A 14,338-nucleotide genomic window follows, 5' to 3' on the forward strand; every position below is an offset into this window, starting at 1 on the left:
TTATTAAGTTACCCAAACTGATTTATTGACAGTTTAAATGTGACATATTTACAGCACTGTTTCTAAAATAATTTAACAATTTTCATAGATTTATAAAAGTACTGATAAATAGGAGACCCTGACAATTACCAACCACAAATATTTCCCTATGCTACTGAACTACAACAGTAGTTCTTTTTTCTTTTTTCCTCTTTTATAAGTCCCATAATGGAGCTGCTTTACCTCCACCCAATGTGTAAAATTGCCAATACCAAAATATAATAAAATGAACATGCAGTGTGAAAGCTGTACCAGAGAAGTGATTTCAGATGTTAGACTACAGTAAAAATATTTCAATGCAAAGTGTCTTCCACACAGAATGTACTTGTGAAAAAATAAGCTTTTAAAGAGCTATTGTTTTATCTTTATAGAAGTTAAAACCTACAATACTAGTTCAGACATTTACAGTAACTTCCAATTCTATGCTAGCTTTCACATATATCTAAAGAGTCAAACAAAACCAGTAATTTACAAAACACCACTGCCTCAAGACAGTGGTTAGTTAGCTTATGGGTAAAAAAAAAAAGAAGGTGCTGATATAATTTAAGGTTTTGAAATTAGATTATATTTCATTCTTATATGACACCAATTATTCTATCCTTGGGATCAACAAGTTATTGTGGCAAAGCCATCCATATCTCTCAAGCAGGAAGTCAGTTTGGAAGTTGGAGAGAAGATGGACTTGTATGATATGTATCTTAGGTTACAGTAGACAAAAAAACTATCATAAAGCTGGACAATCTGAATCACAGTAAGCAGCAGCATGAGATATTTGTGGGGCTTTGATTAAAGCAAGCATTTTTCAAAAACGATGAAAAGTACACACTCAACCTAATCCAATACTTGAAATGTAAAGGTTCTTTTCATTTGCATCACTGAAGCCCCATAACACAGTGTACACAAACAACAAACACTCATTTTTAAAAACATATATTGCACAGCTAGTAGGTGCAATACCAGAACACTGGTATCCCTAGCATAAATTTTCTATTTTGAATAGCTGTTTCAAACTATGCTATTCAGAGCAACTCCAAGCCAACGTTCAAAACCATTAAGAATGGTTCGTGTACATAACTAATCCAAAAGTGTTTCAACAACGTGAGAAAAAACACAGGCACTTAAGATTATTAGTGCACCAAAAGTTATAGGCCACAGTTGCGTGACTATGAACAGTTCAGTACCAATAATGACAAAGCTAAACGAGGAGGTCTTCCACCGATCGATATAGAAACAAGAACTGTTCACAAAGCACTGATAAGAAAACCGTTCTCAAGACAGTAATCAAACGATACGTTTAGACATTTAAGAAAAATAATTGCTGCAAAGCCTAATGTAACACAATATAAACCCTACTTAGTTCAAAAGATCTAAAGTGTCCAAATTCAAAAGTCCAATTTCTCTTCTCCCCCCTCCGAAACACTATTACATGCAGTCCATTAATATCCAAATGTGCAAAAAGTTACAACCCACCTTTAGGAGTGCATCAAAAATAGGCTGACTATTCAAAATATTATTTTAGTGGAAATTTTACAGCACCATAATTAGAATCCCAAGGGAGTTCAGAATTCTTGTTCTGATAAAAAATCAGTTGACACTGTTGATCCTAAAGAACAGAAGAAACATTTTGTGCATTTCCTGGTATCTGAAAGTCATGGAGAGAAACAATTCTCACCTATGCCTAAAATCTTACTGTAGTTCAAAATGAAATTAAATCATCACGTTTGTTGGCAGTAAGTTCTCCACAATATAGCGTTAGTTATAAATTTAGTAAATTTGCCAAATTAGGAATGCAAAGTTACTGGTACCTTGCTTACTTGCAGAAGTACTTTTTTGTTTTTGTCTTTTGGGTTTTTTTTTCTTCTAAATTGTGCAGTTTGGCCCCTCCCTAGTAAGTGATTTACTATCAGGCTTTGAGAAAATGCATAAGGTCCATTCTGACCCTCAGCTGAAAGGCAATATACAAACACATTATATATACACATGTGTGTACGGAAACACACACACATATATATATAAAAAAAAATCAGTGTTCTGTTTTTTTGTTCTCATTTCCTATAATTCTCTTTGGTTAAAAGTCCAAGCATGGAAATTAGAGGACCGAACAAATGGATCATTCTCCAAACACTTCCATCACTACACATCACTAACTGGAAGGCTTGCATCATCCAGATCCACAAGGCCAGGATCCTGTTCCTGAGTGCCATTTTTACTTTGGGGTTCCGAGAGGCCCCGTTCAGTCACTTTGGAAGCTGATTCTCTTGGAGCGACAACCTGGATCTTGTAGCTCCCTGGCTTGGCCTTGGTAAAAGATTCGTGAAATCCTCGCTTCTCCAAGGCAGGGTATTTGGCGTGAGGGTTTGGGACCAGAGGGCTGCCGTGAGCGGCTGTGGAATGTGAGGTGGCTGAGGCTGGGACGGCAGAACGGAGAGCATGGTTGGGTTCGGAAGAAGACTCTGTATGCTCCTGGAAAAGAAGAGCACATGTCAGATGAAGTCATTGACGTCGTGTTGGAAAGCTGCAGTTTCAGATTTCACTCTCAGAAAAAAAATCAAGATAGAAAATACACGAAGCGAAGCATCAGCCACAGCAGCAGGAGGCAGGTGCTTTCTCAAGGCAGTGTATTATTAAATGTGAGCTTACAGCAGTATGTGACAGCAACATCAGTTTCTTCATTCAAGGAAATTAAATTTCTCAAATCAAGCTCAGCAGCTCTTTAGACTTCATGATACAGTCCAGCAAATTGAAGCTTCTCATTTTACTAAGAAGTTAAGTAAACTTTTGAAGATACACACTTTACAGGGCATTGAAAGTGACATCTTTCCGAGAGAAAAATGTATTCAAACATACTCATATACTTCAGGCACTCATATCCTAAATCCTGAAGTAATGCACATTTTACTGTTCCCTCTTCTTGGGGTACCAATCTCCCCAATTTGTTTCATGGACCAAACAAAAACAGTAACTATTTTATGCTATCAAGACTGTATAACAATTTCCAAAGTTAGTGGACCTAGAAAAGAAACTGATCTTTAAGCTATTCCTTCTAATGGTCAAGTTATTTTCTTGTGTTTATAATTGTTAACTGCCATTCTGTTGACCTTTACATAACACTATTAGATTGATACTGTGAAAATAATCTTCCACCATTTATTTACTGATAGAACCAAGTTCCCAGACCACCTGGGAATGATTTAGATATCTAAAGCATAGGCACACACTGCCATTTTAGATGTTCTAGGATATCCTGCCTGACCTACAGCTGTATCTCCAGAACAAAAAATTCCTCAGGTTCTGCATCCTACCTATCAGTTCTATAAGGATGTCTCAGATACCTAGGGATACCTAAAACAGCGCTGGATACAGTGTTAAATGATATGATCAAAATGATGTGTGATGATGCAGTGAATGCTTCACTCTGCATTTATTAGGAGCTGCAGCTGCTGCCACTTCTGCCATCACCAGTGTTAGTACATGAACTAAAGAAATCGCGAACCCATGTGTCTACACAAATCAAGTCACTTTTCAAGCACATTTGTTAGCAAAAAAACCCACCACAGATGTGTGTCCAAGATGCAAATATACATCCTAAATCAAATACTTATTTTTTCACAGCAGTTTTCCAAGTTTCTTTTAGAATGCTATGACATGAATTCATCAATTTAATCATAATGGATTCTGCCAAGTACTACTGTATTTCTTTTGATAAATTCACTAACATTGTTGGATAAAGGAACTGTGCAACTTTTTTTGGATTTTAGTTGTGTATTTGATTTCAGTGAAGTATTTCACATTATTTACATTGCCTTATTTCATACCTGACTTGATACTCCACTTTAAGAAAAACATTTGCCTTAGGAGAATGTGATTCAGTGATTTACCTACTATTTTTCTTATTACTAATAATTTTAGTTCAACAAAAGTAAGGGATATTAAGACAAGATCTCTATAACAAACTTTTTGCTAAATTGAACCGAAGGATACTCAGATTTTACTACCCACACTGACTGTAATTTCACAGTTAAGAGACTACGCTGCTGTATTACTCCTAAGGTGTACTGCTTTGAACAGCGTACCGATTATACATTATAATGCTTCTACATTTGAACTAATAATTTCATGCAGAGACTTATAAGCCATGCAAATCAGGCTACAATATTATCCTTCCAATTACTAGAGTTGCAACGTGCATTTTTTTGTGTGCACGCATCTGTATTAGTTTGTGGGTAGCTTAAATTTAATTTTGCTTTTGCGCAGTTTCAAAAAAAATGTAAAGTAAAATGGAAATATGAACTCTCATGCAAATTAGTTTTAATACTTTCCTATTAAAATGACAACACAACTTACGTTTAAATATATAGTATGCTTTGAAGTATAAATACATGTTTTTGCCATTTTTAATTTCCAATTATTTTAAAGGTAAGAAAAAAACAGTGCAAACCTGTAAGCGAATGATACAATTTATGCGTTAGTTTTCAGTAATGGTAATGACAACAGGTAGCATTATTTTTAGTTTTTTATAGTGCAAATTAGTCTCTAGTCCTAGCCATCTGTTAAGAAGGCAAGTTTACATGAGAGCCCACATACGTGCTGCATTCACCAGTTCTTGATGTATACCTCTGTATACAAGGATTCGACAGCCTTCTGGCCTGCCGCATCTGGAACACAGTGCAAAGCTAAGATTAGAGTAACCTATACTTGGGGAAAGAAGAGAAGAGAGGGAAAAAGAAAGAAGTGATGCAGACGGTAATAGCTAGATTGCTCAGTTAGCCCCACAAAAAAAAAGATACACAAAGAAAAGTTATCTGCATATTTTCATTCCCCCAAAAAGAAACAAAATTTATGATAGGAAGTTTTATTTAAAAGCATGAAGCAGCTCCCAGCTGCAAAAAATAACTGAGAGCTTCGATTGAGTTAACAGAAACACAGTATCAATGCAAATGTATAGTCAAAAGCCAGATTTAAGTTACTAGATTTCAGATTATGGGGGGTAATGATATACTCAGCTTATTACAAAACATCCCATAGCCAGAAAGTGAAAGCCATAGCTTGCAAGGTCTGAACTGTAAAGTATTCCATTTGTTAAATCTGGACATACTTGGAGACACTGTGACACTACAGTAACCTTCACTATTCACAAGTTAATGTACTTTGTACTGAATGTCTAATACAATTTAAATCAAGTATGTATGAAATGTTGGCATCCACATGGCTTCACAAATATTAAGATTTGTCACAGCGCCTCAGTTCAGTAATGCTACATGGTGTTCACACTACGTTTCCAACAGCAAAAACTAGTTCATGTGAGCAGAGATCTCAGAGAAGTTACTTTAAATTTGAATCTATATCCGCATATACAATAAACTATCAACAATAGAGAATGCCAATTTAGTAGTGAGAGTTGTTAAAAACAAGTTAGGATATTGTCATTTGATCGCAAAATTCAGCAATTAACAGAAACACCTCACAGGAATTAAAGTTTCAGTTTTACTTCCAAACTAGTAGCAGCATAGTGACAAAGATCATAGTGAACTCAGAATTTTTCTAGGTTAGCACTTGCATTATCTACGTGTTCATGACAATACAATGCACATAAAGTTACATACATGTAAGACTAAGATAAGTGCTCAATTAAAAACGCAAAATATTTTACGCCAGTCTGTATGAAAGTTCATGCAAAGATGCCATGTTACTACAGGACAGGATAGAGGACAGGCGAAAGGAAAAAACAACTAGAACTTAATGTGCACAAGCAAACATCAACTAATCACATTTTCTCTGAGGTTCAGAATAACATACGGAAGCTGCTGATCTTCCAGGTCCCCGCTGTGCTACAATGGCCCCAGAAATTGCTTTTATCCAACTGTGCATGTCTTCTGGACTGTCCGCCTGGATCAAACAATATGCATTACATTTAACATAACCAACTCTCGACTTTCCCAGTGTCCTGACCATCTGCGTTAAAATGACAGCCTTACCCTACTTTAGTAGTCTGTTATTTAAAGCCATAGGGACTTCCATTTCTTAACCCAGACATCTCTTAAAATCTTACCCTGAATTTACTATTGTATGTATATAGTTATATAAAATAATAAGCAAGAAATAAGTATTTTTATACTATTTGCATACTCTAGACTCAAATTTTTACTTTCAGCAAACAAAAAAATTAAAGCGCCCACAGAAATTCTTACAGGAGATCTGCTGACCCCTCTTAGCAGACTTTGGCCAACGACATAACTTCTGTACTTTTCAGTCACTGCTGCACTTTCCTTCTATGAGGTATTTATTGAAGAGTTACAGTAAACTAAAAATCAGTCTCTGTCGGGGGTCAGCTGCACATTTACTTAGAACAACAATCCAACAAAGATGCAATAGATTAACAGTGACTACCGAGGGGGTACATATCTGGGATGAAGACAGATAAAAAGCTAAAGCCATCTCCTAATTAGCTTGCAACTTTATTAAACTAGCACATCTACCCAGCAAGAAACATCTGCAACATGTCACTTAATTATGTTCAGCTATAGGACAGCTCATTACTCAGCATCTGGCCCCACTGTCTGTATTAGACTACACAGGCATCTCTGATCCTACCAGGGAAACTCAAAAATTATTTCCAGTACTACAAGCATCACATTCCCACAGAGCTAGGAAAAGCAAGTCTGTGATTTGCATTATGTCCAAACATTTAAAAGATAACATGGTAAGGATGCAGTGGATAAAGTGCATATAGATACATATTACCAAATAGGTACTGAAATCAAAACATTGCTGTGCTTTACTAGATATTTTAATGTGTCAACTAACTTGAATCTGAGAAGTCAATTACTATACAGGAAAATTCAGTACATCAAAATAAAAGATTTTAAAATATTGAGTTGATTCTACAGAATTTGAAGACCTGAATGCCAAAAAAAATCACATTAGGAGTTATTGCTTTCATACACTACCAACATAACAGTTGCTGTTACGTGGAATGTTTCTCATATGCATCTTTCTGAAACATAATGAAGACCACATTCCCTCTGAAAATTACGGCATAGTTAAATACAACTTAAAAAGCAAAATAGCAGCGCTTCTTTGCTTTGACTATGGCAGACTCCTGGTTTTGCCCAACGTTTAAAAAAGAAATTACCTGTACATAAAAGGTTCGAGAAGTTGTTACAATTTCAAAGAGATTGTCTCTCATCATTATATCACTGTAAATGAAACACAAAAATACTTTAACAGTAAGTACAACTTTTTATTTTAAAAAGACTCTAGGATGTGCAGAGAAGCAGAGCATTTGTTGTCTGGAGACCTTTGCATTTCTTTATCACTCTACTGTTTTTTTAGTAAATACCAAGCAGAAAAAGAAAACCAGCATTTCTTACTCATTTTAATCCTAAGACTCTTCAGTTTATCAGTGGCATGCGTGCTACTATATATACTTTTAATTAGAACACTCTAAACCATTTGATGTTAAGTTAAAAATATTTATTGTTCTAGTCAAATTTCTGTAAAATTTCACATTTGTATTTTGTTATGTCTTTGCAAAGTATTCATCCTAAGCAGCAGCTTGCTAAAAAAAACTACTACAAAGGCAATTAATTCCTTAGTATATTGCCATTTGGTGGGAGGGAAACAGCAGGAGGAAGAGTGTTCTCATCTAAATTCAGACATTTAACATAAGCTAATGTCCTCTAAAGGTTTAGAGATTATATAAGCAGAACAGAGATTCCTAAAATTGCTGCCTCAAATCAGGCAGAACCCATGCATCTCTGACTCATGATTGCATGATACTCCTTTGTTCCACCCTTGTCCAATGCATTTACATTCTAGTGTATGTTACAAGTTGGAAACACACACTAATGCAGGACCCTCAAAACCAGTTCTATGCACAAATCTACTTGCTGTCCTATAAGAGTATCACACATGCATACATCAACCAAAGTTATTAAAAAGTTCTCCATTGTTTCCAATAAGCAGTCTAGCCATCACAAAGCAGTGTACTACATCCCATGTAACCATGTCAGTGCTTCTCTCCTTACCTTTGTTTGCATTCCTGAACTTTATGGACCTCCTTAAGTGGTATAACCCTGAGAGGTTCCTTTTCCTGGGGAGAAAAAAAAAAAGGCAAAAATATTTCAGTAGAGTATATCTAACAACTATAATACAGTCAAAAAGCCAGAGGTCAGGACAGTTGACAGCAGCAGATTTACATAAATGAGACTTTCAAAAGGTGATGTCAACCAAAATTTAATTCGCTTTTGTAAGTATGAAACAAACCATGGCACTTGCAATGAAAAGGAGGCGCAATCAAGAAGTAAAAAACCCAAAAACATTAATTCACCTTACCATAATGGAGACAGCCACCCCTGTCCCCTTCCCCTAACTAGATCACAAAATTGAATCTGGCCTCAAGCAGTTTATTTCAGTAAAACCGTGATTATATTCATTTGCTACGCAATGCTACAATACAAGATGCTTTGTTAATTGTACTGCATGACATGACTTTAAGTCAGATTAATTGTACCCTATACTCAATACAATTAAAAATAATACAAAGAAATCAATCGTACCAAAACCTGTAAAAGAGCAAGTAGTCTTAAAGCATATGAAAATTCTGCTACCGTAACAAGAATAAGTGTTACAATTCTGTCAAAGTTTCACACAACAGGAAAAAAAGGTGTGAAAATATTTGTTTGAATGTTCTCTTTTGCCATGACAACGTAATGTCATACATACTATTATTTTTCTGTGGCTGTTACAGTAAAACACAAACAAACAACTTATTTTACCTCCTAATATGTTTTCTTTAAGCAATGTTACAATGGACTACTCCAGTTGGTAGACAAAACAAAAGCTGTCAGCTCTGCAATGACTACTTTCTTTACAATTTCTATTACATATACTTAAGAGATTTATGTTGTTATAGCAAACAGTGGATGTCACACAAATATAACCATCCTCAAATGTCAGTTTTCATTAGATCACTTGTCTCTATAGCAGATCAAATGTACAGAGTTTAAAACTCAATGCTTTCAGTTATTTTGCCCCTCTTTCCCCCCTCTCCCCTCCCTGTTCTTCCTAGGATCATTCATCCATTACAAGAGTTTTCAAAGTAATACATCAAATGTGAACTGCAAGATCATTCCTGGAATACAGACACCTGTTGCAGGGAAGATCTCAGCTCAGAAATGATAATTTTGAGTCTGACACTGCCTGTATTCCGCTATGCTCCACCTGAAGACTGACATGGGCTCTTCCTCCAACCGAAAAGAGGAGATCACTAAGGGGTGGGGATGACGACATGACACCAAACAACCACAACAAAAAAATTCCCAGAATCTACACATTTTTGAATCTAAAAAAAAGCAAAACATTTTTTACATTTTTGAGAGCAGAGAACTCGGATATATTTCTACAGATGCAAACTTCAAGATACCCAGTAAGTCATTTGGACTACTGGTGAGCAGGCTGGCTGTCAAGACAAACTAACTTCAAGAGAGAGCCATACTTGACTGAAGACTGCAACTGTTGGGAACTGAAGTCCAACAGAAAGAAGTTTTCCAGAATTAGAAGTCTGATGCTACACTAGCTGAATATGACCTCCATGCCATAGCCTTCTTAACCACAAAGGCATGACAAATAATGACTATTGAACTTTTTTCCTATCTCTGTATTACTCTCATTAGAAACAGGAGATTATTAGGGAAATGGAGATCGCACACATTGCTGAAAGAAATCATTCACCACTTGAAATCTTCAGAAGAGAGTGCTTTACCCTTTTTGTGTTTGTAGGAGATAAATAAAAGTCTGATGGACATATGGTTAAGTTGTTGCACGTGTTTTCTTCTTGGTGGGCTGTGCTCTGGAAGTTTTGCTCTTTCCAGTACAGATTGAATGTCTCTCCAACATGTATGTTTCAGACAAGGCAGACCCTAATTGTTTATATAGTCCAATAAAAAGGACACTATATTCTCTACCTATTCAGTACGTACTTCCCTGAACAAGGATGACTCCCTTAAAATGGAAAAAAAGCTAGTTTCAGTAAAAATTGTGAAGCAGGATCTACTTCCCTGTTGTCTGACAGCTGGTCAGTCCAGTACCTTCCTCAAACTGCAGCAAGAGCATATTAGCCTGAAGAACAGAGGACACTACAAGATTTTATATTGTTCAAAATAGTTAAACTGGAAAGGAGCATGATGTATGTATTTCTACCATCTTTCTAGTATACTCTCACACAGCACAATTCTTCACTGAGTTAGAATTTGCTTGTGAGCAATCCTCACTCAGGTTTGTTTTTTTTTAAATAGACAGTTTTTTATAGGCAATGAGTCAGAGTTGTGTTATGCTGACAGTTTAACAAAGATAATGATGCAAGATCAAACTGCTGCTACTGTTGTATACTACCTCATTAAAAGTAAAGCAAAAGTTCTCTTCAGAAACAGCCCGAAATTTGGGTTCTTGACATTTTACATCTTACAGTTGACTTGTAAGCCCAATTTTCCTTAACTTATAATACTTTACAACTCAGACTTCATTCCTTAGGTACAGATTTTCTCATGTTCAGTAAGCGTGGAATTCCTTTTTGGGGAAAACAGACTGTCTCCAGTACCAGCCACTTCATTTTTAAATGAAGCCTGAAGGCACTTAACATTTGGTCAAAAGGTTGAATACTGATGACTGGGGAAGAAAGATCATGAAACCGAAACAAACTCTGTAAGTGTTGCTTCTGAACAGCAGAGTTCTTTGCCTGTCTTGGCTGCCCTGGTGAAACAAGTGCATGGGAAAAGATCCCATCATTTGTATAATAAAACACCCCGTAATTCTAACTTTACATTAAGAATGCCAAGATTACAGTTTTGTCTCTCTACATAATGATCAGCTGTTTCAAGAACAGAATTAATTATATGTGAGTAAAGTGACATAAGATACTAATAAAAAAGTTACGTTGATTGTAGAATATATCCTACTACTGTTCTTCAGTGCCCTACAGACAGGTTCCCAAAAGTCCAAGTTAACAGCCACCCTATTAATTTTTTGTTCTTCCCAATCATGAAAAGTTATTACAGGACAGAGTTAAGAGCTGCAGGAGCAGCAGAGCACATTTTTCAAATACAAGCATATTTCTTTAGATTTTCTTGCAACTATCACTGGAAAAATAACACACATTTGGAAACTTACTAGTTCAGACTTGAAATATCCTATTGTGTTTTCATCTAACTGAAAGTATCTTCTCTTCCAGTTCTTCATCTGTTAAAGGAAAACAAATATTTGTATATAAAATACAAATATACTTACATGCTATATATTATTCATGTTTATGTAATTATATTTCTAATTCTAGTTTATATTTATAATACATGATATTGTATATTTCCTGTTTATTTATACTTATTAATCTATAATATTTATACTTTTTATATATTACATATATTTATGTGTGTTGCGTATATATAGAGTGCCCCCAAAATAATTCTGCAAGACTGTCCTTTTTTTTTTTAAACTGCAAAAATTAACAATTCTGGGAGCTACTACTTTCTATTATAAGAATTTTTCAGCAATTTTCACTGAAACTGCAGCAACTCAGCAGCACAAATACCGTGTAAGAAATGTTAAAAGACAGCACGTTAAAGGTTTCTACTTTATTTTTAACTAAAAAAGGTATGTTGCAAAAAGAAGCTTCATAATCTAAAATGAGTCTGAGAACTCACGAAGCGTGCATATCTTGCTTAATCTGAACTATCTGTTCCTTCTTTTAGCAAGGCATCATGATCTGAAAGTCTTTTCCAATCTAAACGATTCTAAGAATAGTTCCACTTGTGTTAATCAGTCTGACAAGTTGTACAATTCTTCCTCTGAACTGAAAAATTAGCTTTTTCTAAACATTTTAGTGATTTAAAAAGCATGCAGACATTGAACTTCTGCCTTCATTTAGATGCTTCTAGTAAGCGAAATAAGGATCTCTACATAACTGTAGAACAGAAGAGTTCCTAGTTGCAGGCACTAACCATAATGTGAAAGTCTCTGTGCACACAACTTTTCCTCTCCAAAACATCTCCAACAACCTAACACTGAAGAAAGTAATGGAAAGAAGTAATACAGACACAAATTACATGCTACTGGAGGATAAGTTTTATCTTTAGCCATCCTTAATATTGTCAGTAGTGCTAAAGTTACTGGTAATTATTTCTTCTTTTTTAATCGCCTACTTCATAAGTACAACTACCACCCTAGGACCTTTGCTCTTGATTAGCGACACACACTGATCTCAAATACTTACCACGGCTCCTTGTTTTACACAATAGCCAGCTTTGATAATAGCATTATCTGGGGGATGCTTAGCAGTAAAATAAGGAAGGTGACTTTGTGACCGCTTCAAATAACTCCTATCACCCCCTTCACTGCACTCACTGATTTCTTCTTTCTAGAAAAAAGCAGGAAAGTTCAGGATACTCTCAGGTTTTTTTCTAAAGGTCAAAGAATAACTACACTAGTTATAATAGGAAATAATTGTATCATCCCATGCTCCCAAATCCCATTTACAATTTTTTTGAAAAGATAAAATATTTCAACTGATTTCTAGAGACAATTAATGAGACTCTCCAAGGGCTCTGGTTGAGTACCTGCAAGCTCCATTTAGAAACTAAACTAAGAAAGTGCTGAGTATTCTCAAACAATATTGACAGACACTCAATGAAGAATGTTACAGACCTAAAGACAAGATATATGCATGTATTTAGTTCAAACTCATAACATGACTTTAAGGGCAAAACACTAGAGGAGGCTACAGCAAAGAAAAAGCTATTTCTAGGACCGTAACACACATCAGAATTCACCAACTTTTTAAATGCAGTTCAGGTGTATACACATCATTTACACGATATTAATCCAAACTAACTATTTTCAGCTCAGGGAACTTCCAGAAACAGATACAGGTCTGTATCTTTTAACACTGCATAGATTCTTCTTCCATGAGTTTGTCCAATCTCTCAAACTCAGGAAAGTTTCTTGCATCCATGCCATCTGTTGGCAAGGAGTACCTTATGTTTTATTACTCACTGAAAGAATTCCTCCTTCCCTTTGTTTCACCTGGTTACACCATTAGCTTTGTTTAAAAGCCCATAGCTCTCATACTGGAAAAGACAGTTTACACCATCCACTCCTGCCAATCATGATTTTGTAGAGTTCTCACATCCTCCTCCAGTTATTTCTTTTGCACACAGAAGAGTACTAGCCCACTCAATTGTTCCTCATACGGAGATCATTCCACATGGACCAACCATCCTTGAAATCTTTCTCTGAAACTTTCCAGTTCTAGTTTAAGTTGAGAACAAAACTGGACACAGTAATCAAGGTCTGGTCAAAGACATGATTTATACAGCAACAAAGATGTTTTCTGTTTTACTCCTTATTCTTTTTGTAGTAACTCCTAATATTTGTGGGGTTTTTCATCCACTGTAACTGAACACTAAGATGATGTTTTCATAGTGTGACTGTAACTCTTACCTCTCACTCAAGTGGAAATGGTTATTTCACAATCTAGTGTTTTCTATAAAAACTAGGATTGTTTTTCCCAGAATCCCTTACATCACATTTATTTTCACTGTCTTTCACTTGCTATCTTATTTGTCCACACATGCCATTTCAAGGCCCTTCTGCAATAGTTTAATCTGCTCTCATCCTTACTACCTCTAATAACGTAGTGTATATATAATCAGCTCACTTAATCACCTCTTTTTTTGCCCGCTTTTCCTGGCAGTTAAAAAGACAGAACTTTGGCATTGTTAACACCAACAATTCATTTCACACGCACAAAAATACGTTTTCAGCATACTAACTGATATCCGTGAGCAAAAATCAACACTCAAGTAATTCTTTATAGTCTTGTATAATTCTCTATGATCTTCTATAGAGGGAATAAAATCCTCAAAAAAACCCAGTCAGTATCAATAAAAGGTGCACATCAAAGTATGAGTCCTTTGAGCAAGGTGAGAAGCTGACAGCTATATTGTGATACATAACCTATTCTCACCTGTCAAACAACAAAGCTTCCTCTATCAAATAATAGCCCACTCGTTTTAAGGGTATTACCTGGGTAGGTGTAATGATAGGAACGCCACCCACAATTTCTGTCCTGTAAGAGACTTGCTTCTTTCCACCTGGGCTTTCAGCTTGACGATTTGCATTATCCATTTGACAGAGAGGATCAGACTGCTTTGGTACCTGAAAGTGGAATACGGTAATTAACATAAGTTTTATGAAGACCTAAAAAAGCCCTAATCATTACTCAAGAATTTTTAATTTATCTTCAGCA

General features: G+C 35.7%; 1 protein-coding gene across 4 annotated transcripts in view; it reads right to left on the reverse strand.

Annotated features, from left to right (window-relative positions):
* PLEKHA1 (pleckstrin homology domain containing, family A (phosphoinositide binding specific) member 1) overlaps positions 1–14,338 on the reverse strand; it is a 23,440-nt gene continuing 9,102 nt past the window's right edge. Inside the window, exons 5-12 of one of the 4 annotated variants that reach the window (XM_009325880.1) lie at positions 14,116–14,247; positions 12,305–12,448; positions 11,206–11,274; positions 8,067–8,131; positions 7,172–7,235; positions 5,836–5,925; positions 4,654–4,694; positions 2,195–2,502 (exon numbers count right to left, since the gene is read on the reverse strand). In XM_009325880.1, the coding sequence (XP_009324155.1) occupies positions 2,277–2,502; positions 4,654–4,694; positions 5,836–5,925; positions 7,172–7,235; positions 8,067–8,131; positions 11,206–11,274; positions 12,305–12,448; positions 14,116–14,247 (831 nt within the window). In that variant the 3' untranslated portion in view covers positions 2,195–2,276. Of the gene's footprint in view, positions 2,503–4,589; positions 4,695–5,835; positions 5,926–7,171; positions 7,236–8,066; positions 8,132–11,205; positions 11,275–12,304; positions 12,449–14,115; positions 14,248–14,338 lie in introns of those variants that run through there. The other 3 variants (XM_009325879.1, XM_009325878.1, XM_009325881.1) reach the window with 3 other exon arrangements.

This window comes from Pygoscelis adeliae, unplaced genomic scaffold, assembly GCF_000699105.1.
Source record: "Pygoscelis adeliae isolate BGI_AS28 unplaced genomic scaffold, ASM69910v1 Scaffold4, whole genome shotgun sequence".
NCBI lineage: Eukaryota > Metazoa > Chordata > Aves > Sphenisciformes > Spheniscidae > Pygoscelis > Pygoscelis adeliae.